The sequence below is a fragment of the Echiichthys vipera genome (genome assembly GCF_963691815.1).
Source record: "Echiichthys vipera genome assembly, chromosome: 9".
NCBI classification, from domain to species: domain Eukaryota; kingdom Metazoa; phylum Chordata; class Actinopteri; order Perciformes; family Trachinidae; genus Echiichthys; species Echiichthys vipera.
Genome location: NC_139834.1, coordinates 15,629,232 through 15,654,870, shown reverse-complemented (window position 1 = coordinate 15,654,870; position 25,639 = coordinate 15,629,232). Strand labels below are relative to the sequence as shown.

At 39.8% G+C, this 25,639-nt stretch overlaps 2 protein-coding genes across 2 annotated transcripts in view; one reads left to right on the top strand and one right to left on the bottom strand.

The window, feature by feature from the left end:
- Positions 1–25,639, top strand: part of cacna2d3a (calcium channel, voltage-dependent, alpha 2/delta subunit 3a) — a gene marked incomplete at its 5' end in the record, with an annotated part of 110,899 nt that overhangs the window by 77,073 nt on the left and 8,187 nt on the right. Inside the window, 15 exons of the mRNA XM_083919830.1 lie at positions 121–182; positions 324–391; positions 2,086–2,131; positions 2,616–2,713; positions 2,815–2,908; positions 3,197–3,292; positions 3,435–3,556; positions 4,402–4,479; positions 17,335–17,396; positions 17,747–17,791; positions 17,882–17,944; positions 19,858–19,928; positions 21,874–21,949; positions 22,070–22,122; positions 23,165–23,220. Of these exons, the coding sequence (XP_083775956.1) occupies positions 121–182; positions 324–391; positions 2,086–2,131; positions 2,616–2,713; positions 2,815–2,908; positions 3,197–3,292; positions 3,435–3,556; positions 4,402–4,479; positions 17,335–17,396; positions 17,747–17,791; positions 17,882–17,944; positions 19,858–19,928; positions 21,874–21,949; positions 22,070–22,122; positions 23,165–23,220 (1,090 nt within the window). The remainder of the gene's footprint in view (positions 1–120; positions 183–323; positions 392–2,085; positions 2,132–2,615; positions 2,714–2,814; positions 2,909–3,196; positions 3,293–3,434; positions 3,557–4,401; positions 4,480–17,334; positions 17,397–17,746; positions 17,792–17,881; positions 17,945–19,857; positions 19,929–21,873; positions 21,950–22,069; positions 22,123–23,164; positions 23,221–25,639) is intronic.
- Positions 7,294–13,647, bottom strand: lrtm1 (leucine rich repeats and transmembrane domains 1). Its single transcript, XM_083919831.1, has 4 exons — positions 13,269–13,647; positions 10,383–10,767; positions 10,050–10,255; positions 7,294–8,758 (listed from the first exon to the last, which is right to left on the bottom strand). The coding sequence occupies exons 1-4, from the start codon at positions 13,273–13,275 to the stop codon at positions 8,241–8,243; spliced, it is 1,116 nt and encodes a 371-aa protein (XP_083775957.1). The 5' UTR covers positions 13,276–13,647; the 3' UTR covers positions 7,294–8,240.

The following is a 25,639-nucleotide window of genomic DNA, read 5'->3' as shown; positions in this document are numbered from 1 at the left end:
TGTAATCCCTGCACCACTAGATGGAGTCAAACTGCAGGGAATCACATCAGATAACTGCCATCACACTGCCTTCTGTTAACTGCAGTTTATAATGGGATATATTAATCTCTTTTGTTTCAGAAACGTGTATTGGTGTTGCATAATGATTACTACTACACAGACATCAAGGGGACTCCTTTCAGGTAAGAATACTGCAGACATTTCTGTGAGCAGTGAATAAAGTTGAGAATGACTGACACATCACTACTCACATTTTCTTTAAATTTTTTCTGCACAAAAAAAGAACTTGTGAGTTGTCATTTGAGAAAAAAACATGTTTTTAGTTTAGGGGTAGCTCTTTCCAGAGGCCATGGGAAGTATTTCTTCAGAGGGAATGTCACAGTGGAGGAAGGTAGGAAATCCTTCCTTTTCATTATCTGCTTCACTCACTTTTACTCATTTGTTTTTCTCATTTGTTTTCTGTATAGTCTCTGTCTGCCCCCCCCCCCCCCAGCGCCCCCCACCCCACCCCCATTACGTTGTTTTTGTGAGCTTGTGTGCTTTACTTACAAAAATGACTTCCTCACTGAAGAAACAAAGTACCAATACCACATAGGATAACATATAGTATACAACATGATACTCCATTACAAGTAAATCCTGCTTCCAGAATTTTACTGATGTAAAAATAGTAGAAATAGTAGAAAAGCACTATCAGCGCATTTTATTGTTACAGTCATTTATACAGTAGAAAAGAGAAATTTTGTTCTTATAATTGATATTTTTTAATATTTAATTGTCTATGGATAAGCAGCTTTATAATTTCATCAGAGAAAGCCTAATTAGGATTTATAAATGACTTGAGTCAGCTCTGGTCTGATTGCTTAAATGGGCAACAAGTTGTCTGCACTTGTTAATTTTAATTTAAATAAAGCTGCAGAGCCTGGAGAGCACAGCATTCTTGGATGTGCTTACAGTGCTTCACTTGTTTAATGTGATACCATGTTTTGTTTTTGTATTTTTTGTTGGAGAAAGTTTTTTTCAGTATGCAGTTGAAATGGAAAAATAAATACAAAGGAGTTATGTTGATGCACACATCAACCACAATTACTGGACTCAATAGCCTAAGCGATTTCAGGAAGTAGACAGAGCCACTCCAGCATTACTAAAGTACTGTGAGTAAAAGTACTTGTGCAGAGTGGCCCCTTTTACATCTTTATATTATTATATTATAGGATTTTTATCATTGATGGATTAACAGTATTTCATTGTTTTAGCTTGTTGAAGTGGAGGTAGGTCAAAATAACGGTAACTTTAAAATACTGTTGATGTAGAGAAGTCAATATATACGTATAAATTAACACAGCATTAAATGGAAAATACAGAAGCAATACACAATTACTATTCCGTCACATCTACTGCTGTTCAGCTCATTATCTGATTATGCATAATTGTGTTTTCTCTCTCTAACTATTTATCTACCCCCCCCCCCCTCTCTCTCTCTCACACACACACAGGCACACACACACAAACCACATTCAGTAGTAATGAAGTGATAATGAACTTGAAAGCCACAATTGGGCAGGAAGTTAAATATTTCTTTAGTGGCTCCTTAGGTGTGTCCATGTCTTGACAGTGCATATATCTGGCCCGTCTATGTGTACCTCTGTGTGTGTGTGTGTATTTTCATCTCCAGCCTCATGTATGTTAATATTCATGTGGTGGTGACAGTGGTGTGTGTGTGCGTGTGTGCGTGCGTGTGCTTGTGCTTGTGCTTGTGTGTGTGTGTGTGTGTGTGTGTGTGTGTGTGTGTGTGTGTGTGTGTGTGTGTGTGTGTGTGTGTGTGTGTGTGTGTGTGTGTGTGTGTGTGTGTGTGTGTGTGTGTTCTCTAAACATGTCCATCATGTAGAGCCCAATGAGCATGACTTGGCTCTTCCTGATCTCATCAGACCTGTCACATCCATTCAGAAAACACATTTTTCACTCCTGGTGTGTGTTCAAGAGCGTGTGCATTTTAGATGTAGATGCCTACCCCTATTATTATGTGTTCATATTGAGTGATTTTGCTTATTTAATTTGAGATATGTAGTTCTTATTTTATTTCAGGACTTCATGACTTGGAACATCCTGATGTAGCGCTGGCAGACGAATGGTGAGAGTATATCGACAACGCCTTATGTTTCTATTTTGACAATATTATCCTCATCCCTTAATCAAGTCACACTGGGATTGGACTGTATCCTAAATATACTCTGTAATCAAAGAAATCTACAATCTGACTACATCACAATAGTTTTATAACAACTCTGGGATCTGCAGGACTTTGACTTGATGGTTTGTGTCACTTGATGACTTGTGGTCACCACGATTGGGAACCAACATCTAAATAAATTACAGTAAATGCTTTTCAGGCTAATGGTTGTAAATGGGAAAAACTGTCTTTGTTTTACTTCACATTTTATTCATAATGGATGCCTTGCAATGCAAAAGTAAATGAAAGCAACTGGACTACATGATCGAGCTTGAGTTGTGATCCTTGGCAGATAATCATCTAAAAGCCTGGTTTTCAAGTATTATGACTGTGTTCCATGTTAGTATTACCAATGCCCTTATTGTCCATTTATGTTATATTGCAGGACATACTGCAACACAGACGAGCCCCCAGAGCACCGCTACCTGTCCCAGATAGAGGCAATCAAACTCTACCTCAGTGGACACGAACCTCATCTACAATGTTGGTTAAACTTATCTACAAACGCTCTCTGTTCATATAACTAGATATGGCTCATGTGTTGTTGTTGGTTTATGTAAAAATCTATATATTTGTTTTGTTAGGTGACAAGGAGCTTATTCAGGAGGTTCTCTTTGATGCAGTGGTGACTGCCCCCTTGGAGGCCTACTGGACGAGCCTTGTGCTCAATAAATCTGAGTGTGTGACCCCCTCTACTTATCTTTTACCATGTTCTTATTATAAACTCTACTAATTCAACACAAACTGAATCCTGTAGTAAGAGACTCATTTTAGTCTCTGAAATGGAAATGCTAATGCTAAAGAAATGTGCAGACATTAAATATTAATGATTGCATCAAATTACTTTCACAAAACACTAAACATCTGAGGCTCTTTTACAAGTAAAAGCTTCTGTTCTGTTTTAGTAATGATAGCCAATTACCATACCAAATACATGTTACTGTATGTGTTTGTCATACTACACAGGAACTCTGATAAAGGGGTGGAGATAGCCTACTTGGGAACAAGAACTGGCCTGTCCAGAATTAACCTGTTTGTGGTCCCTGACGAGCTTACAAACCAGTAAGTATTCTGAGTGTATACAGTATATTCACTGCACGTATAGACAAATATACTGTAAGTGAGGAGTGCATGTGTTATTGTCTCTTTGTTTATCATTCCAATGAGTATATCATCAATACCTCTGTTTCCTGTCTGCTTCAAGAGACTTTCTGACAGCTGAAGACAAAGAGGGAGTGTTCAACGCCGATCACTTTCCCCTGTGGTACAAGAGAGCAGCAGAACAAGTTCCTGGTACATTTGTCTACTCCCTACCTTTCAACTCAGGTGAGTTATACATTTCAGTATTCAAAAGATGATGAATCAAATGAAGTCAAATGTTTAGGGAGAATTCAGTTATTACTTTTATTTTTAGTTCTACACAGAAGCCAATACTAGTGTAACATAAAGAAACTGATTGAGGCAGGCACCACCAGTTATGAATTGGACAATAGTTAAGAGACACACAGTAAAGTATTTTAAAAGAAAGTCACATTTTGTCAAATGCACACATTAAACTTTACTCACTTGTATTAGAAAAACCTTTTTCAAATTTCCTTCATCCTCTCTTTTCCTCTTTCAACCATATTTGGTCGTTTTCTCTCGCCATGCGTCTCTACCTCCCCTTCCCCTCTTATTAATTCTAGGCTGTGTTCTTGTGGACAGGACTGATTGCTGTGGGTTGAAATAAGATACATAAGAAAGAGGTTCAGCCCTTTCCATAGTAACTTAGCCAGAACACACATACAGACAGACACTCACAAAAACGCACACACTCACACAGGCACCTCACACATACAGTATGCAGTTTAACTACGAAATGATTTCTCCTCCAAAGGGAGAATGTGTTCTCATCTGTCCTAAGCCTCAGGCTTTCCATTAGTGCCAGCTAATACAAGCGATCTGAAAGCCTCTTATTTACTCGCCGGACTTGCCTTGGATGCACTCTTTCTTTCCGGACTATGGCAGTTAGCTGTAGCCATGAAATAGTATTCTGTGGTATCCATGTTCAGTGTTTCTCTCTCCAATCACCTTGTGGTTAGTTCAGAACTAATATAAGGAATCATGATATGACTCTGATGTGAACTTTGTGTGTGTGTGTGTTTGCATGTTCTTTTATGTGTGTGTTTTAGGATCAGAAAACAGGAGTGTTGTGTTGGCCAGCACAGCCATTCAGCTTCTGGATGAGAGGAAATCACCCATTGCTGCGGGTAAGTGGGGACTCAAGTGGCCCTTTCTCTCTCACTCAAATACTTCTACATTGACAGAGGCTGCAATATTCTCTCCTCACACTGCAATGCTGGCTTTGTTTTACCACTCTGCAGTTGTCTAACCCTACTTCTTGTCCTCTTTGTGAGTTGAAACATTCACTGCCCACATGTACTGACTGCGTTGCTTTTTTTGTCAATGCACTTGCCCCTGCATGAACGTATGCTTAGAAGAAGGCAAGAGTGCAACATGGCACAGACGTTAGCATCCAATAGTATTTATGCCTTCATATATTATTAGTAGCTAGTTTCATGAATGCCTTTTGTGCATCCGTCTTTTGCCTCTGTGCTTATTTAAGGCATATGGTGGCCTAGAGGATTTCATTGTGGCCTAACTCATCTCACATCCTTGTGACTCAGAAGCGCCACAATGTCACGCCCATATAAAGCAACTTGGTGCAATCAGAAAGTTGATGTTCTGTTTGCTATCAACTTGGTTAGGGGGGAAAGGATCAGGTTAAATGGCAGAAATGGAGAATTTGGGGATATGGACATATGGTTTCAGATTAGTTATGGTATTGTCTTTAGGAAAGTTGTGATATGACATAATTCAGTATCCACCTCTCTCAAGGTCACAAGATGACCTAGAGTCAAGATGTTTGGGTTCGCTCCATTTGCCATGGTGATTCAAGTTATTTTTAGTAAAAGTGAATAAAAATTATACACCTACTTTCTGTGCAACATATTGGCTATATCCGTGCTTCAGTTTACATGAACTGTATCAGGCTAGGTTCAGGTGCGGATAGAAATATGTGTCCTGAGCCACATTCTAGGCTCAGTGATGTTCCCTAAGAGGCTATTCTTACTTCCACTCTCTTTATGTTTATCCTCTGCATTCCTTTTGGAAGTCTTGTATCCCCACTGTATTTTACATCGATAGCTTTAGTAATCCCACAGTACAAATCTCTTGAATGCGTACCTTATTCTATTCATAAACAGTATACTGTATGTAGTGTTGCAATCCTTTCCACCGCCCAACACATGTGCCAATAACCAATGTGGAACACAGCTCTTGCCTCATATTAAAATCTTCTTCTGATAATTATCGATGTAAGTTATCCTGTCGAAAGATCAGGGCCAGTCATGCCAGCAGGCGAATCACAGGAAAATATCTTGGACAGAGGAAAGACAAAATGAAGCAAGGAGAGAGAGGAAAATCTCTTGGAAATGCAGTGATAAAATAAGAGAAGAGCTAAAAGGGCAAAGAAAGAGAAAATTATTTCACGGTGCCTGGATGCGTTGACATGAAAGCAGTGCATTGTGGGTACTCTTGGCCTGGGGGAAACCACTGGAGCAGAAGGACAGAGATGGGAGAGTCTGTGCGGTGCCACAACGCATGCGTGCGCGCCAGACACACACACACACACACACACTCACTCACTCACACATACACACACTCACACACAGAGCATGCATCAGATTTATAGCAGAGCGGTACATAAGCAGCCCACAGTTTACACCAGCCCACAGTATTATTTGACACTGTTGACTTAATCACTATTGTTTTAAGATAATATCATTCTCTCAAATCCTGTTTAGCATCAATCCAAAGGATTAATTTCCATTAATCAGTGACTACCCTATTGTTACACTGGGTGCTGATGTACAGTAATGACGATCGTGCTTGTCAGATCGGGGGATGTCTGTAAGGATGATTTTATATAAGAGACTCAGATGGGAGGAGAGATGTAGGCTGGAATGCAAATTTAGCGTGGGCTGGTTCGGGCCAGTTTTCACTGCCCTGCGCTCCACTGAGCTGTAGACTTGTGAATACACTAATACACTAACTGAACTGGACAGGCTGATGACATCACACACCATGGGCCCTGCAGTCATTTGAGTCACAATGTTACTGTGTTCGGACATACACGAGTGTCTGTTTTATGTGCATGTGAGTGTGTTAGTTTTTGTGGTCACATCCTGTGCCACGTGCAGCGAGTCTGCTGCGGTAATATACAGAGCCACAAAACTCAGGTCAGGCGTTAAGACCAAAGGCATCTGTGTACATTCATGTGCCTCCACACTGTGTAAGCTGGAAATCACTGCAGATGGCAAATTATTGACATATAGATACTAATAATGATGGATGCTTGTAATCTACATAACAACCTACATTATTACTATAATCTAAAAACAATGCCTGAATATCTTCTCTGTGGCATTTTACAAATATTAAAATAATCAAGAGAAAGAAATCAGATTTGCCTGCCGTTGAATTATATAATACTTTAGAATTCCCTTTGTAATAGTGCCAGTGCACTCCATCAGAAAAAAAAGCTCAAGCAATACATACATTAATATTCAAATTAATCTCTCAAACTTAGCAAATTATTCAAATTATATCAGGTATAAGCCAGAATATTTAACAAAAATATGTGTGCGTTTACCCATTTTCAGGTCAGGTTATTCGACATAATAATGGTTTAACAGAAACTTCATTAACTGAAAAACTAAAAGAAAAAATGTCACTTTAAATGAAGGGTATTGCTGCTTTTTGAGCAAATTGTTATTATCTCTCACATTTTCTTTTCACCAAAGCTTGCTTGGCTATTAAATATCACTTGGATTCCAGAATTGTGTATCAAGTTGAATTATTTTCTTTTCTGAACAATTAGTGAAACAAAGAGAAGTACACTTAAACAGTAGTAACTATTCCAGTTAACTTCTTTTTTTTTCAAAATACCCCTCTTTTAAAGATACTTTCTCCAATTAAGAACGCATGCCTTTTCAAATTAGTTGCCAGTAGACGTATAGAAATCAGGTAAAATGGTTCCCTTTATTTTAAATAATACATACCGAATGACATGACTACCATTATGTGATCATTATGTGATTAACCCATCAACAAGACTCAACTGATCTCAAAATTGTAGGTCCAAAAGTGTGTGTGTGGGTGTGACTGTGTGCAGCCTGATAAAAATTCAAACTCATGAACCTGTAAAGTCATAGAAAAACAACAAGGCTGAATCCTGGTTTTGTTGTTGTTCAGTTTGTTTCATTATTGCTTCAACGAATTGCCTATCTTCACTTCAGTTGTCAGAAAAATATCCTTTAAGAAAACATGAATCCTCTTCAAAACTATATCACGTTATTAGGCACAGACTCTTAAATTCTCTATAAATATGTGCATACAGTAAACATCTCCACTGGCACACTCACACACAAATGACACAACACTGACACAAACACTCTCACTCTTGTTCTCATACTCTCACGTCAATGATACAAACAACTTAACAGAACTCAACAGAACTTAACTGACAGCAGCTGCCTACTATGAGTTTTCAAAATTACCTCAAAATCAGACTAATTATGAACAACAAGCAAAAGACAAGAAATTCTGAAATCCATTTCTTAAATACCAGAGCTTTACTATTATACCTACAAATACACAATTATAAATATATAGCTCCTGAATATATTGTTCCTGTCTGTTATAAGCATTTATCAGACAAAATGGAATTGATTCCTTTTGGATTCTTTGGCCTGCCCCTCAAACCCGCATACAGTAGAAGATACCCCTCTCATCAGTGCATAGTCAAATACCTTTAGCTACCTAAATCTCAAAAAGGAGACGTCCACACATAAAGAATCTCACTCTCTTCTTTTGTCTCACACATGCACAAACACATATGGCATTCAGAGAGGATTAGGTTAAAGGGTTGAGACCTAGGTTTTAAGTCCAGAGTTTATGTTATCAATTCCTAGGCAATAGCATTCTCCAGCGGTTCCTTCTCATCTGCTGTGGCATGATCTGCCCCCTTCTTTGCTGCCAACTCCTCATTCTTCTTAAGCTCCCGCTGATATTTGGCCATGATAGCGGCGTAGGCGCAGCCATAAACTGCTGCAGCCAGCATCATCAGACACACAATCCCACACACTACGCCGGTGATGATCACTGTGGCAATTGCATGGCGCAAGTTGACAGGCCGCGGCCTCTGCTTAGGTTCACATTCTGGCAAACCCCCTCCTCCTGCCACCCCGCCACCAAAACCCTCCCCCATTGCCATGGGGACGTGGATAGCATGGCTAGAGGGATGAGCATGGTTGCCATGGGTGTGGCCTCGCAGTAGCCTCTCAGACTCTAGGTGATGTATGTTAGCAAACAGGTAATGGTAGCTTGTGGTCATGCAGGTGTGGAAGAGCTGGTAAGGGACTTTCTCCAGGTCTCTATCCTTCATTTCTTCAGGCTGGGAGCAAAGCACCTCATCCACCACTCCACCTTGGGATCAGAATTAAATAGTTAGATCAAAGAGAGATGTAAAAGACAGGATGCGGGGCAGGAAGGTTATAGGGAAGGGAACGCATCAGTCAGTAGTCAGTGTATTATAAGTACATTACCCCCTGTTTATAGCCCAGGTCCTTTTTGAGAGCTTATTACAGATAAGACCACAATCATAATCATCATAACTGAGCCTGAACCAGCCCTTTAGTTGAGATATTTATGAATGTAGGGTGTAATGGCTAACTTTATTTGGCCGTATAAGAAAGTGTGATATGATTAACACCTCAATCGCTGGAGCCGAATGAATCGACTCTGTTGGAGAAAGCGTTGAGTTGGGACTTTATCCGCAGCCCTCTGTTTATCCTGTAAATATCTTTATTATTCATCTCACTCTGTATTCATGTGGAACATGCTCTGTCACACACTTCCTTTCTGCCTGCCTGATTAACCACTAGCTTTCTATTAAGCATACATCCTTGTATCAGGGTCCATTGTTCTGTTTTGCAGTAATTAGAATTTTCAGCCGCTAAGGCGAAAGCTGTGTCAGCGTAACATTGTCATGTAGGCGGGCCAGCCAACTCCAAGCAAGCCTAGCTTTCACTGTACAGTGGTTATTTTGTTATCTAATACATGCTGGGGTTGGTCTAGCATGGAAAATAATGTAGTTGGCAATTTAACTATTTATACATTATCTCTGGCTGTCACCACCATAGTTATAAGAGCTGTTGCATAGAGTGCCCAATGCCACAGCATTACTCTTTTTGCTACATTGTACGTTTTGCTTAACTTTAGGGTCAGGCAATGTCAGTGAAGCAACAGTCACAAAAAAGGCTTCGCTATAAATGTTGTCATCATAATGAGCCAATACGGAGGCTCTGTGATGCATGTGGTCACCTCCCCAAACACAGTACTCATCAGATGTTAATAATAGTATACAAGTCAAAACAATCTACATTCCTTCCACATCTACACACACACACACACACACACACACACACACACACACACACACACACACACACACACACACACACACACACACACACACACACACACACACATACACACACACACACACACACACACGCACTCTACTCTCATTGTATAAACTGGTCATTTTAATTTTGAGTCCAGCCATTTCTATTATAATAGTTTAAGGATACTATCTTTTGTTTAAGGTCAGTATTACCATACTTTGATATTACCATAATTTTCTATAATGCCCAGCAGGAAATGCATTGAGATGGACGAATGTTGGAAACAAAAGTTCCATTACTAGCAGTCTAACCTTTAAAGAGGTAGGTCTCCATCCAGAGTTTGAGGCCTATGAGCTGGCAGTCACACCTCCATTGGTTGCCTCGTAGTGTGAGGCTTTCCAGGTGGGTCAGGGCCTCCAGCAGGGAGCGGTCCAATCGTGTTAACCTGTTGTGCGATAGCCCCAGGTGGCTAAGGTTCCTCAAACTGTCCCCGATGGCTCCAGGCAAACCCCACAGGCTAGAGGAAGGGAAATGGCAAGGAAACGGGATAAAATACAATGACTTATGTGGGATCAAGTTTACAGTGTGTATTGTTCGACAAAGGTCAAATAACAAATTTGATCTGTTCCAGTTTTATTCTTAACCTGTTGTGTGAGAGGTCAAGGTGTGAAAGCGAGCGGATAGGCCCAAGTAACCGCTTGTCAAGCTCTCTCAAGCTGTTGTGGGCCAGGCTGAGGCGCTGTAGAGTTCTGAGACCCAGCAGTGCAGTAGGTGAAACAGTTGTTATAGAGTTATTAGATAGGTCGAGAATGCGGACAAGTGGTATTTCTCGAAAAGCCATTGATCCCAGCCCCCTGATACGGTTATCTTGGAGATACAGTTCTTGGGTGTCTGGATGCAGTCGTCGGGGGATATCATATAGGCCTCGACCCTGGCAGTCTACTACTTTGGTGTTGCTATTGCAGCTGCACTCCTTCGGACAGGCATGTGACAAAGAGAGGAGGGAGAGGAGGGCACACACCAGTACCACTGTGGAGACAGGGGAACATATATTGGATTAGACATCTGAACATATGCTTTTATATTTGCAAGTAAATGTGAAAAAAGGATTTTATTTTCTAGGTTGACAAAAGATGTGATCTTTCTCAACATTACCTAGGACTACTATTGCCTAATTGCATACATTCACACCACAGTCTTCATCTGCCATCGTGACCACCTCCACTGAAGTAAATGAATGCCTTTGTCACAGAAAAACAGACATTTAAGTTCATATAAATAAGGGCTGGGTTTCAGTACCACTACTAATACAAGTACCCTTATAGTGATCCTGATGCCAATAGAGTACTTCATTTGATACCTTTCTTTTTTCATTTGATACCCATCATGTGAATGGAAGCATTCCTAAGCGTAAAATGCCATCACCACTCCTCGCCATCCAAATGATTTTTACACAAATACTTTTTGAAAGCGTTCAACTTACTCTCAGCATGCTAAGCTGCCGGCTCTGTAAAATACACCACGCTCGACTTCACTACACCACAGACTGTATGGGTTGTAGCTGCTGTGGAAGTGGGCCAATCACACGTTGCATAATATCAAAGAATTCTTACGATGGCTGTGATCAAAATAGCAATATTTTTCTAGATCTGCGTACAAACAAATCGAATGCAAATATAATTTTACTGGAGAAGTTGCGATACTACTTGGTCCTGGGTTGTTTTCGGTTGATACCTTAAAAGTATCGAGTACTGATACCTAACCAAAATATATGCATTTCATAATGCACTAAAGAAAGAGTCTTTACATAACAAGGCAGTTCACTTTGTTTTTGCACAGATAGCACTTTTCGTTGTCTAATAAACAAGAAAGTAAACGTATTACTAATACGCCTACTCCCACTTCCCTCCTTTCTGAGACAGTGGCCCTTGGTGACTTCACCAAAAATTTATAACCCCTCACCCACACTCTACCCACACACAAATCTATACACAGCAGATATTGGGTATCTGATTCCCTTTGAGATGTCTTCACATGTCCATTCCTTCTGATACATTACAGCAGTATTTATAGCATTGGCTGGACTAGCTCAAGGCTCAATGTAATAAAGCTCAGACCCAAGCCTGGGAATGTAGCTGGCTCACAAGATACGCTTACAGATCTTGAACAGATTGATTAGCTGCACCTTGTTTTTCTCCAAAGGCATTAAAGGCTCTTCTGAGACATTCAGCAGCCATGTTTCTAATTGGGTTTGTTTAATGCTTTCTCAAATGGGAATTATCTCATTTTCTTCCTGTGTCAGGCGGCATCTCCCACTAGCATTAACGCCTAAATTATGCCTTTGTGATGAAGCAGCTGCAAGTCTCATATCAACCTGAAACACTGTGCAGCCATTATCAATAATAAACAGCCATTGATGAATGTTGATCAGAACCGGACAGAAAAATCTTATTTTCTTAAATTCTATGGTCACACAACTGCAACGTAGCATTCAGCAGTTACCCAGCAATATCACACCTTTGTCACAATACTCCCCTGTGAATGTTCTCATTCGTCCAGGTCATCGTTTTGACTGAAATTGCTTTGAGGAATACTCCCCTATTCTTTGAATAAACTCTGTTATAATATAGTCTACTAATGGGGGTGACAGTGTCCCATTTACAAGCATGTGATCCTCATTTTGTCTTTGCCTGGCTGGTGGACTCTTTGCAGTGGACTGTGATTTACAGGTTTTGAAATACCCAGGTGCAGGCGGTCCCAGGTCTAATCTCAGGTGTTAGTTTGGTACTGCAGCTCTTGGCAGCGTTGCTGTTATGATATTATGTTGCTTGTGCATCAAAAGCAATCAAATCACGGCTGGGTTGTGATTTTGCGGGCTGTAGTGCAAAGCTCTGTGTTAATTGCATCGTTGTTAGTGAAATGAGTGTGTATGCAAGAATGCATTACATCATACACGTGTGCAGTTACTCATAAACAAACTCATATACATTCAATGGATGGACACACACTAACAACATTAGCTCAGTGGAGCATTGCAACAGCAGCTCTGGAATGAGGTCAACACAGGAGGAATACTCTTTGCTCTGATGTGTCCCTGCAGCCCAAAGTACACTTGTAATGACATGCACACACAACACACAGCATGTACTGCTTAAAATCAGCCTGGTACCAATGTCGATACCTATTTGCAATGGGAAACACTCAGAGGCAATGCTAATGTTCAGCTATAAACATAAAAGTGTGGGAACAGGTCATGCTTGATTACCACTCAGTTATACAACAGTTTATACAGTTTTCTAGAATCAGCAGCTGACTGCAGCCCACCTAGCCATGCACATGTACAAACACTCACTCCCACACACACACATACACACACAAACACACACACACACACACACGCACGCACACACACACACACACACACACACACACACACACACACACACACACACACACACACACACACACACACACACACACATACACAAATTAATTCATGTTGATATTCTTCCCAGTGATGGAGCACCTACCTCTCATATCTGCCAGTCGCCCTTGGGCAGCTTGTGTCCGGTCTTCTTTTATCTCCCTTTTTGGATTCTAGGGTCTGTCACTGGTTGAAGATCCATTGGCCGTCAGCAGTAGGTTGAGATTAGCTGTCCTAACTCTCATTTGCGTAGGCTGATATGGTCAATAGGTAGATATTAAAGAGGTCGAGATCAGCAGCAGAAACCTGTGTTGCCCTCAGGATCCCCAACACTGCCTGCACAGGCATGAAACCCCATCAGAGCAGGCAGATCAGAGCACAGAGCTTACTGCCAGCCAGTCTGGGAATCACTGGAGTTAGAGAGCTCTCTCTCTCTCTCTCTCTCTCTCTCTCTCTCTCTCTCTCTCTCTCTCTCTCTCTCTCTCTCTCTCTCTCTCTCTCTCTCTTGATCTCTGTAGATCTCTCACTGCCTCTAAACCTCTCTTTCTATATCTTGTATTTTTCTTCATGCCATCTTTTTACTTTTGTTTTTTTTATTTTCTCCTGCTTGATTTTTATTTTATTCCTGCTCCTCTATTGAATCCAATTGGGGTGTGTGATGGCATGTCATCTCCCAGTGTTCAGCTGTTCCTCCTAAATCACAACACACACACACACGCGCGCGCGCGCACGCTGACATTCACGTTACCTCCTATTGCTCTGGCAAGAGTTGAACAAGACAAAATTAGATCTGGTTTGCAGTTTGTCAGATATACAAATCCTCAAAACACTTCAACACAGTGAACAAATTCAGAGGATGCCCATCGCTGTGGCATGCTCTGATGATATTATGCATGCGCCGTGGGCAGAAGGGCTGGCAGAACACGCCCCCAGCACAGCAACACAGAACGCACGAATGCACACATACGCATGCACACACAGCCATAGCAGGATGTTAAGCTGTTGCAGTAAATTCACATGCAATTTTTGTTGTGTTTATGTAAATGGATTGACTGTTAAGCTTATTTGACCTCATGGATTGTTTGAAGGAGAAGCAAAAAATGGACAAAGACAGGGAGAGATTAATGATCGAAACATTTTTAACAATGATTATGATTAAGCTTACAAGCTGACCTTGGCTTGTAGTATCCTCTATTGTATCTGCCCTCCTGTCTATCCATATTCATATCCTTCCTTCTGCTGAAGGGCATGACAAGTGTTTTCATTCTGTCATATACAGTAAAAAGCAAAGGCAATATGTGTCACCAGCTTGTACTTTGTTGATTAATTGTGGTGAATGTGTGAAGAACTCATAGCAAACCTCTAGCAATTAACACGCACATGAAGATGCTTTAAAAAAACATAAATGCATGTGTATGGCCATGCACCTTTGCACACACATGCACACTTGCATCCACATGCACTTGCACACTTGAGCAGTCATGTGAACCTACATAGGCAAATACATCCTCAAATGGGTGATGACACCTTTGTGTTTGCTAAAAGCCCCTATTGTTGATGTGTGCAGACTGCAACGTCTAAACATATTAAGCATCACCTTGCCCTACTCTTCCTCCTATGACCAGATAATATTACCATATGCATTTAATGCATGTGGCATTAAGACCTTAAGGACAAAATACAAAGATGATTTGCATTATTTGCATGTCTTCTTTTCTATTCAGTTTTTAGGTTTGTTCAGAGAGCTATTTGAGATTTGGCCACCACAGATTATTTCAGTTTTTTAAATGTAAAGCAATGTAAACCTGATTATTTTTAGAATCATTTGAATCTTTTGGATTTTGCAAAAAACAATAGTATGCCTCTGTATTTATCAATAACAACATCTGAAATAAAGACTATTTAAATTCTACAAACAAAACAAACAAATAAAATGACTGAAAAAAAGATAAACACTTATGCGCACATACATGCACACACTCATGCGCACCCTTGCACCTGTGTTGTGTTTATACAATCCTCATTAGAATCCCAAATATATGTAGGATTTAAACCAGTTGTCATCTCTCCTTGCCTGGGATTGCACTGCTATAGCAGATTGGTGATGGGGTTTGGAATGGATTTTATGTCTCTTCATCTCTGGACTCATAAACCCAGCTCAGGGCATAAATACCCCCAAGTTCTTAAATCCTACCTTGGGAAATTAAATGTCTCCCTATAGTACAGAAAATTCCTTAGCATTAGTGAGACAGATTTAGGCTTTTTTCTTCTCTTAACTCTGAGCTGACATTCAGGTAGCAGCCAAAACCGATGCACTTCTAACCTCTAATACAGTTTTATAGAGTAAACTAGTGTACTGCTCATACTGGATTTATGTTTCTAAATGATTTTCCTTGCTAAACACGTCCTATGTTATCCAACTATATTGTTTTGTTCATTTTACAAATTCATGTAAATCAACTGTTTTGTCTCAGATCAGTTGCGTTTTCAAATCTTACATATTTTTGAAGGTGTCATGTTTCAGAATTCACAGTATTTTTATCTGACAACTTCATTTGACCTTCTTACCCTTTTTCCTTCTCAGTCACTATTTCATTTGTTTTTACAGCTTTTCTAACAGTCGATGATCGGGTATCTTTTATTGCCTTAATCATCCAGGTTCTCTCTGGTTTTATACCATGTGTGTTTCCATAGCTGTTGCCCAGCATCTTAAATTAGCCTCTTCTCCTGGGTTTTCCATGTGGGTGTAGAAATGGTGGGCTGCTGAAAGGATCTGGCAAAGCTTATGACGGGATAATCTGCACCTGTTCCTCTGGGCAAGGGCTAAAACAGGCCACAGCAGCACCCCACTGCACACTGCACTTAAACAATCACGTAAATGCACGAGCACACTAAAAGAAGTGCAAACCACGTGTCGACATCCAGTGAAGCTTTTGGTATTTGTATTTTTTATCTGGATCTCTTCTACATGGATGGATTAAGATGCTAAAGAGTCAAAATATGTTTTCAGCTCCAAAACAGGTTGGTCATGGACTACAATAAATTTCACTTTCACTATGTGTTGTTGCAATCTGAAGCCAGTTTTGCGCTATGCAGTGGCACACTTTTGTATTTGGAACTTGTTGCATGTATGCATAGCCTGGCATCACCAGATTAATTTGCAAATGCATTTTAGTTCTTTTTTTTTTCTCTAAAAGGCATTATCAATGGTGCAGACTAAAAGGCTTCTGTAAGCTGAAGATGAACATACAACAACATACAACCAATGACCAATTTAAAGCAGGGAAAACAATAGCATATTACAGCCAAACAGTACACTAAAATCTGTTTTCTCAATTATGTTTTAGCAGATCTGCTAATTTGGACGGTAATGCTGTCAGTCGTTGTCTTAAACCAGCCCAACATGAGATAAACGGTTGCCATTGGTCTGTCAGAACTCAAGCTGCCGGAAATCTATCCGATTTCAATTGGATGAAGCTCTAAAGTGTGCTCCTGGAAATCTTAAAGACTCCAAACGTACAGTATGGCATACCCCCTCTGAGAAAAAGCTCAGGTCCTCTGAATCTTAGTAGCAGGGGGTAGAGGCAGTGTTAAAGCCTGTGCTAAATGTGTCAATCTTTCCCTAGCCAACACTGAAAAAGCTGACATTTAATGTCAGCAACTGTTTTTCCCAGGCAAATAATTCTGGTCAGATCTGTGCATTAAGGGACCTGCTGGGATGAGGCTTATGGAAGTAAGAGCAGCTCTGTATACAAACTCTGGAAATCAGGATATATGGAGGCAGGCTGAGGCATGGATTTTATGTGGGCACTGAGAGAGAGGTCTGGTTATGAATCGTGTGAAACTGCATTTTGTGTGTGGTTAGCGGCACCTACTGTATGCACATGTGTGCAGACAGTACAGTATTATATACAAACACACACAGTTGGCCTTCCAGAAATATAAGCTGACACATGTATGATGCGGGATGTAATTGCCCTTTTGGCTGTGTCTTTTCCCTAGGTCGGGGTTAATGGAAGATGCTCTTTGACTTTGTGTTTATATGAATGATCTCTATATTGCTTGTAGGATGACATTTGTTGTGATACAAATCAGAGCACTTTTGCACTTCAACACATAGAACGCACACATGTCCAGCTGCTACGTCTCTGTGACTGTCATCTCTCTTTCAGCTGTGGGCATCCAGATGAAACTGGAGTTTTTTCAGAAGAAATTCTGGACAGCCAGCAGACAGGTACACAAGCATCAACAAACATTGTGCCTGCTTACACATTCTCATGTATAATATAACACTTAAACCTAAATTAAACCATTGTAAATCTGACAACTACACTAAAAGTATGCTATTTTTGTACATGAATGATAACTTGACATGTCCCTACATGTGATGAATATGTATTGACGCAATGACCCATTAAAGCTATTTGAATATGTTTTTATAACTTATAAAGGAAATCAGTCCGTTTCATACCATTTATTTATTTGAAACAGAAGACAGTAAAAGTAACAATCCATGCATCTATACACTAAAGAATATTTGGTGTGACACCATGATACAGTGTAAATATGGTTTTTATGTTACAGTGTGCAGCGTTAGATGGGAAATGCTCCATAAGCTGTGATGATGAGGTCGGTCAGCCTTCCTTTCCTCCATCAATCATGCATTCTGGCACTTTCACTTCTTACAACTGCTTCAACATTCTGTTTTCTGTTTGACAGAATATTAACTGCTACCTCATTGACAACAACGGCTTCGTTCTGGTAGCGGAGGACTATACTCTGGTAAGACATTGACACACAAAGAGACACACATACGCATATAGAGCCAGATAATGCAAGATCAATGGAAAATATTGCATAATAGTCATATTTAGAATAAACACATTTATTTGTCATGCAAGGAAACAAGCAAATTCATTTTTTTTACACAATAGTGTTTCTGCTAAATGTAAGAAGTATATACAGTCAGCCAGTGATTATGTCTTGTATTCTTTCCCGGAAAATATAAATGTAGGAATGTATTATTGATGAATCAAAAATATATTTTCACAGTACACAAAATATATATGAAGTTGGATTAAAGTTGACAGAGTGGATGCTCAGACTTGAATCAATGGGGCAAATCTACCTCCTACATTTGTTTTCCTATTATAATTATAACATATTTCCTGTATTTCATGCATATTGTTGCTAAGACTGCTCTCAAGGAGAAATGGTGCTGCCCTAGCATATATCCTCTGCTTAGCTGTCACCGGACACGCTGTCAGTCTGGCTTTGGCTCACGTAGAAGCCAGTCCGCTGGCTGTCACTGCCCTTCCCTTACCCTGCATGTTCTTTTCATGTGTCTCTCACTTGCTGGCTCCCATTCTTTACTTGATCTTAATTTAAAGGTGATGGATCATTTAGGGTTCCTCTTGTCAAGTTGTTTCATCTTGTTGCTATGTATACAAAAATGTCATTGGCCAACAAGACAACGTTAATGTGATCAGTCAAAATGTTGCATTAAACATGTGAGGGGTCTTGAGTAGGACTGAGGCGCATAATCTACCAGGCTGTGTCATTTTAGGCAATTTTATGTTGTTACTAGGAGGAGCTTTCACACACACTCGTCAAAAATAAATGGATGTGGAGGAGTAGTTCACCCTCCCAGTTCTGTGTCTGATATGGCTAATGGATGCTAATGTTTGAATAGTTTTTTCCCTGTTGCATCAACTGGGTTGGAGCAGTTTGGACAGGTATGAGGTCAGGCCTGTGACAGTCATGAATCTCAGGAGTTTTGAATTACATTGGTCAGTATGTTGTAGTCTCACATAGCCAGAACTATCTTCACAGCCTTGTGTCAGCACTGGAGAATGGTCTGGCTGCATCCATTATAATTCTGCTATAGGGTTTAAACTTTAGACTAATAGCAATCGTCCTGGGCTGCACTAAGTAGTGTTGTAGTCAAAGCCACCTAAACCAAGGTCAAGTAATGACCAAGTCTAAAGTATATCTAGACCAAGACAAGACCACGTCTAACATGAAGATCTTCAAAAGATGGTCTTTTGCCCGGCTTCAAGACCAAGACTGATCTGTGAAGATGCTTGCAAAATAGATAGCTGAAGGGGAGGAGAATGCTGCATGAAATACGCCGCCAATTACAGGCTTAGTCTGCAGCCAGTGAGTCAGACTACTCCATATTTTGAAACAATTAATTAATACTGAAAATACTTAATAACCGAAAGTCAGACAAAACAAACTATTTAAATTTTTTGTTCAGGGAAATGATGGGGATGGAGAGGAGAGAATAGCACGTAGAGTCCTGGAGCAGCTAAATCCAAAAATAAGATGGTTGTTAATTAATGCAGATTATCAGAAAATGTAATTACAGGCTTTGGGAAGCTTTGTGTTTGTGAGATTTATAACTTAGTTATATCCCTAAAAAGGTCATTTGCATCACAAATTTTTCTCTTTGGCCACTTGGTCATTTGGTGGAGCAGAAGGCAGATCCTACAGACCATTTAGCAATGTGGGATGGTGTCTGCATGCTTAAGGGTTTGGCAACTGAAGGGTTTCTCGCATCCAATCCAATCTGGATTTGTGCCGAATTTTGTACCTTTAAGAGCTTCTAGCGTCATCATTTTAAGGTGATGATACTTTGACATTGACATTTTGTTATGACTTGTTTTATTAAATAGAATAAATATCTTTCTCAGACAGGAAAATTCTTTGGAGAAGCAGAGGGGGCTGTAATGAGTAAGCTTCTGCAGATGGGCTCTTTCAAGAGGTAAGTATTTCACTGCACGTGTGTGGGGGTGTAATTTACGTGCCAGTACAAGTGTATCTCTGAGTGTGTAAATGTATGTGCATAATATCAGGCAGGCCACAGAATGAGAGCATGTCTCCTCTCGTGCTGACAGCTCTTAACTTGGCCAATCGTGTTGAGCTATTCAGTACTGAACTCCGACCCCTCGCTCGGCAGAGTTCTCCGTTAGGGGATTACAGTAAATCTTTTCCTGAAACCAAGGAATTAGGAGAAACTTGGATTCACACACACACACACACACACACACACACACACACACACACACACACACACACACACACACACACACACATACACACACACACACACACAAACATAGACACATTCACGCATATATTGCTTGTTGTCGAGCTGTGTTTCGTGGAAAACGCCAGAAGCAGTGGGTGGCAACTTTCTGCAATTAATTTGGAAATTTAACCCAGGAGAGGATAACTTTCCTAGTATTAGAGAGCAGAAGGAGACAAAGACAGGCACATATTGTAGTTTGACTGCGGAGTCAAACTGGTATGGTACTGCTATTTTCAACACTGCAATTCTGCATTCGGAAAGTGGGTTAGGGGATTTTAGCCCTGCTGTCTCAGTAAATAAAAGTCAAAGGCGACAAATGACATAAGTAGACAACCATGCCTATGTATCATAGGGATGAAACTCAAAAACTGACTGCTCTGGTTGACAGTCCCACTCATAAAAACAAAGAGGCCTGCAAGTGCTTTCACCGATTCTGTATTGTCAGATGATGAGTGATTGTTTAAAATTAAAGACGACGTATGATGAATAATACGACATGTGTCAGTTAAGTATTAGCATGATGAGTAATAGAGCTTATAGCTCTTACCAATAATGAATACAATGTGATCTGTCTTAACCCAGTGCCATCTGTAGAGAATTAATGTGCTTAGTTGGAGCACACTTTTTGTCTTTATAAAAAGACGTTTTAAAGTGTGCCACTAAACGCGGCACTAAGCTGCCAGCTTGGATTTATCTGTCAGCCTCAAGGCTGCAGATGAAGACAGATGTGGGTGAATTATTACTTTTTATTGTTACTTTTGGATTATCAATCTTTTCAAACAAGCGATAGAAAGTGAAAAAACATTGAAAGTGATGTTATGCTCCCATTAAAAGCAAATGAAGGCTCGCACACCCACACTCATATACAGCAGACACACAGCCATGCTAACACACACTCATGCTCATACACAGAGACATTACATTACACTATTATGTGGACTGGATTAGCTCTAATTGGTTCCTGGCCGTGTTTTGGAGCTGTGTGTCACTGGCACTGTGTGACTGAGCCCAGGGCTGCAGATAGACCAGGCCCACTGACACATCACACATGCACACATGTCAGGTATATAGGAACTTGTCCACAGGCTATGAGATGGAGTGTCCAGTGTGTATTTGTGTGTATATACGTGTGTTAGGAACCCCTTCAATAACCTCATCCAGACAGACTCAGACCTCTCGCCCTCAGGGTCTACTAAGCCCTTAAATCCTCTGATATCCCCCCCAATATCCCCAAATCATCTACACACACACACACACACACCTTCCTGCATCACTTTGAGGGACCTCTTGGGAAGCTCTCAGCTTTCAGTTGCTTTCCTTTTCCCATTCTTGCCACATCCATCCAATATATTATCCGTAGGTAAAAGCAGCAGTTATAGCAGAGGTGGGATCGTTCCTTCCTGCACCCACACAGCAGTCCAAAAGACCCGGCAGGCATGTAATAGTAGAGATAATGTGTGAATCAAGACTTATATCCCCTTATCTGGGCTATATCTTCCAGACAAATGCATTACTTGTCTTTAAAAAGAAACGTTCTATCCATCATAAGCTCACTTTATCTCTATTTCTGATGTCTGTCTCACTCTCTGTCCTCTCATATTTATCTTTATCTTCCCAGAGTCACCCTGTATGACTACCAGGCTCTATGCTGGGTTTTTTCAGAGAGTAGTGACAGTTGTCACACACTGTTGGATGTGAGTACTGCATTTTTTTCACTCCGTTCAACCTCTTTATTTGCACTTTATGCACTGCAAAGTTAGAATTGCATATGTGTTGAAATGTCTGATCAATATTTTCTTTTTTTCACCCTTTAGCCTTACTTTGCTTTCTTCTCAGTCGTAAAGTGGATCCTGACTGAGCTTGTCATGTAAGACTTGTGTGTGTGAGAGTGTCTTTTGTCTTTAATTGCATATGCTCACTGCATACATGTGTGTTTGAGCACTTGTATGGTGGCCTCTCCTGTCAGTGTGTGTATGTGGCTATATATAAACTGTATGTTTGTTTACGAGTGCCTCCACATGCACGTCAACGTGATCATCAGTGATCACGAACGGTAATGGCTACCTGATGTTTCCTGTGGCATGGGTATTCCCATAGTATGATGCCACGTTGTGGTTGCGAAGTCTTCCTGGGTGGTCTGTTGTCGCCACAGTGCATCATGGGAAGATTGAGTGGTTACACCCGGTCACATTGCAGACTGTGTTTTGTCTTTAAAATATTAGTGATATTTTCATACACATGCAATTCATTTTAGACTTTATCTAATTAAAGTATAAAATATTCACATATGAGTGAGTGAACATACCTGTGTAAGGTCAGAACTGAAGGAAGAAAATATAACCAAAGCATCTGTATAGAGCTTTTCAAAGTTGTAAACATGAACATTTTAAATATAACCTAGTTTATTTCCAGTTCCTGACATAAACTGATAGCAAGTTAACAAGGACCAAGGGTGGTACCTAGCAGTGGAATTCCATTGAAAAGGTCTATACAAAAAAATATTAATAATGCGATAAATCAAAGACCACCTGTTTTACAAGCATTTTACTGCTTTGGACAAGTTGGGACTGACGTTACAAGACAATTTACTACTTTGCTCGCATCAAAAGAGTCAGATTTAAGCATACCAATGATTGAGAATACTCAGTAGATATTTAACGGCCACTTCTTGTAGAAGTTTTTCAAGGTTAAATTGAACAGCTTTGAAGCCTCTAAGAAGGGAATTGCAACTATAACTGACAATGAGAGAAGGATTCATATCTCAACTGTGGTTGGTTTTAAAGCTAAATTGATGATGTTGTAATTCTTGAAAGAAATAAGATCAGAATACAGTAGAGAGTGTTTCAGTATGTATTATATAGGCATGTGTTGGAGTGTATTGTTATGTTTGATGTCTTCTCCATATTTAGATTCCTGGTGGAGTTTAACTTGTACAGCTGGTGGTACTCTGACCTCACAGCTAAAGGTAAGAACGCACTCTTCAGTGATCTACTTGCTCTCTCTTTCTGTGTGTGAAGCCAACTCACACATGCACACTCATATTAAAGTATGCAGCTTATTGTGAGAACACAAACAGTAATAGTTTATGTATTGTACATTCCATATAGAGAAGGCCTTATGCATGAATACAGCACTATTTAATATGTACTATTGGAGTTGCTCAAATGGCTCATCATTTTATCATTTTATTTTGAATGTCTGCCGTAATGGTCATCTGATCCTCAAATAAAAATCTCTGGTCAGTAATTATGATACAGCTAAAGAAAGAATTAGTATTATATTATTCTTGCTTTACATTATGGTTTACACAAAAATGCTTGTTTAATTATTTTTTCAACAAATATCGTTTTTTACATACAAAAAAACACATTTTGGATTCTCACTTGCAGCACCCATTACAAGCTTTACATGTCAAATGGGTCTCTGTATTTTAATGTATGTATTTATTTATTTAAGATATGGATTTGAATTGTATTTTCAGAAACATAAATTGGCAAATAAAGAAAACAATGTTTTTCTATTCAAAGATGCAAAAACAATTATTTCCATTGATAGATGGAGATAAAGATAGATAGACCGATATTCTCCTTCGTAAAACAGCTAAAGAAAGAACAGAAAATTATCTTCTTGGAAACTGTATTTTCTTCTTCTAATTCACATCATTTAAAACATCACAGACGTTTTTTTATGGATCTCATCTAGAGTTAACCTAATTGTTTTAAAGTTAATACCTACATTTCATCTCAAGGTTTCTACCTCAATATGTGCAGCAATAAGTGAATACCAACTTATTTTCCAGATTCTAAAAAATGTATTTTTTTAATAATAGTTTTTGCAGTTCACTTTCCTGTCCCAGAAAGGACAAAAAGAAAAATTAAGCCATTCTTCAATTTTACATCTGCCCATACAAACATTAACGTCTTTAAGAATGAGAATTAAATTGCTGTTGCTTTTTATTATTTGTACTTCTAAAAGAAGGATCTAAAGATGAAAATATACACTGGCACATGCACTGTTTTTAAGTTTTTCATCCAGATGCTTGAGTTCTCATGAAACAAAGTTCATTGCTGACAAAATAAACAAGCAGTGTCCTCTGACCTGCACTGACCTCCTGTCTTCATCTTCGCCATCTCTCCTCCATTTCCTCTCGGTCTGAGTCAGTGTGACCGCTGGAAAAACGGAATAAAGAGGCACAATCCAAAACCTTGAAGTAAAAATGGCAGAATGCGAGATTGCCTCAAGTGAACTCAGTGAGAGAGTGTGTGTGTGTGTGTGTGTGTGTGTGTGTGTGTGTGTGTGTGTGTGTGTGCCCACACATTTGTATTTGTTTGTGTGTCCAGAGGGGGTTAAACTTGATGGTTTTATGATCTTTAAGGACGTATGTCATATTGGTAGTGGTGGAAAGCAATATCCGCTCTGTAACAAGAGGAAAAAAGGGCTTCACTTTCTTTCTTTTCTCACTCAGTCTCTCTCTCTCTCTCTCTCTCTCTCTCTCTCTCTCTCTCTCTCTCTCTCTCGCTCTCTCTCGCTCTCTCTGTCTCTCTGGTTTTATGTCTTTCCTTACTTTTTCTGTCTCACTTTCTTCCACAAACACACACACATTCTCATATGATTACTGCAAAGCTTTGAACGCTGTGATGCCTTATGCTTTATGGTGTGTTGAATACAGTTTGCCTGTCTGAAATTAAAGCCTCACTAAGCAGCATCATATTGTAGTATTAATTCTTGCCAAAACTAATATGAAAATATTTTGTAGCTGAATGTAAGGAATGAGAGCGAGAGAGAGAGAGAGAGAGAGAGAGAGAGAGAGAGAGAGAGAGAGAGAGAGAGAGAGAGAGAGAGAATAAAAGTCCATAAAATGCTTTCCTTGCACACTCTTATCCCGTATGAAGTGAAGCTGGGCATCGCTGCTCGCCAAGCAGTTGAGACAATTTCACAGCTGGCTAGCCTCAGGTCTTAGCAGAACTTTCTATATCTTTTTACAATAGAGACACAGGCCTGTGACACACAGTTGAAACACCCTAATTTAGCAGCCCGTAACCCAATCTACACAGCCTCTCAGGCTGAACTAATCCCAGACGTTTATACATGTAGACCTGGTTTTTCACATGCGTATACTGTAGTTTATAAACAACTGTTCACACATTTTATTGCACACAATGCTGCACTGCTGACATCCACTAATTACACCGCTCCATTTAAATCGCACACATAATCCACCATCTTTAGAAATCTGTGTGTGTGTGTGCTGTAAAAAATGTGCGAGACCACCCTGAAAAAAAACGAATCTTAGAAAATAAAGCCACATGTCTTTAAATGTTTAGATTGAAAATGCAAATTTGGATTATACTAGCCTCTGCTTAAAAATATCGACCCGAATAGAA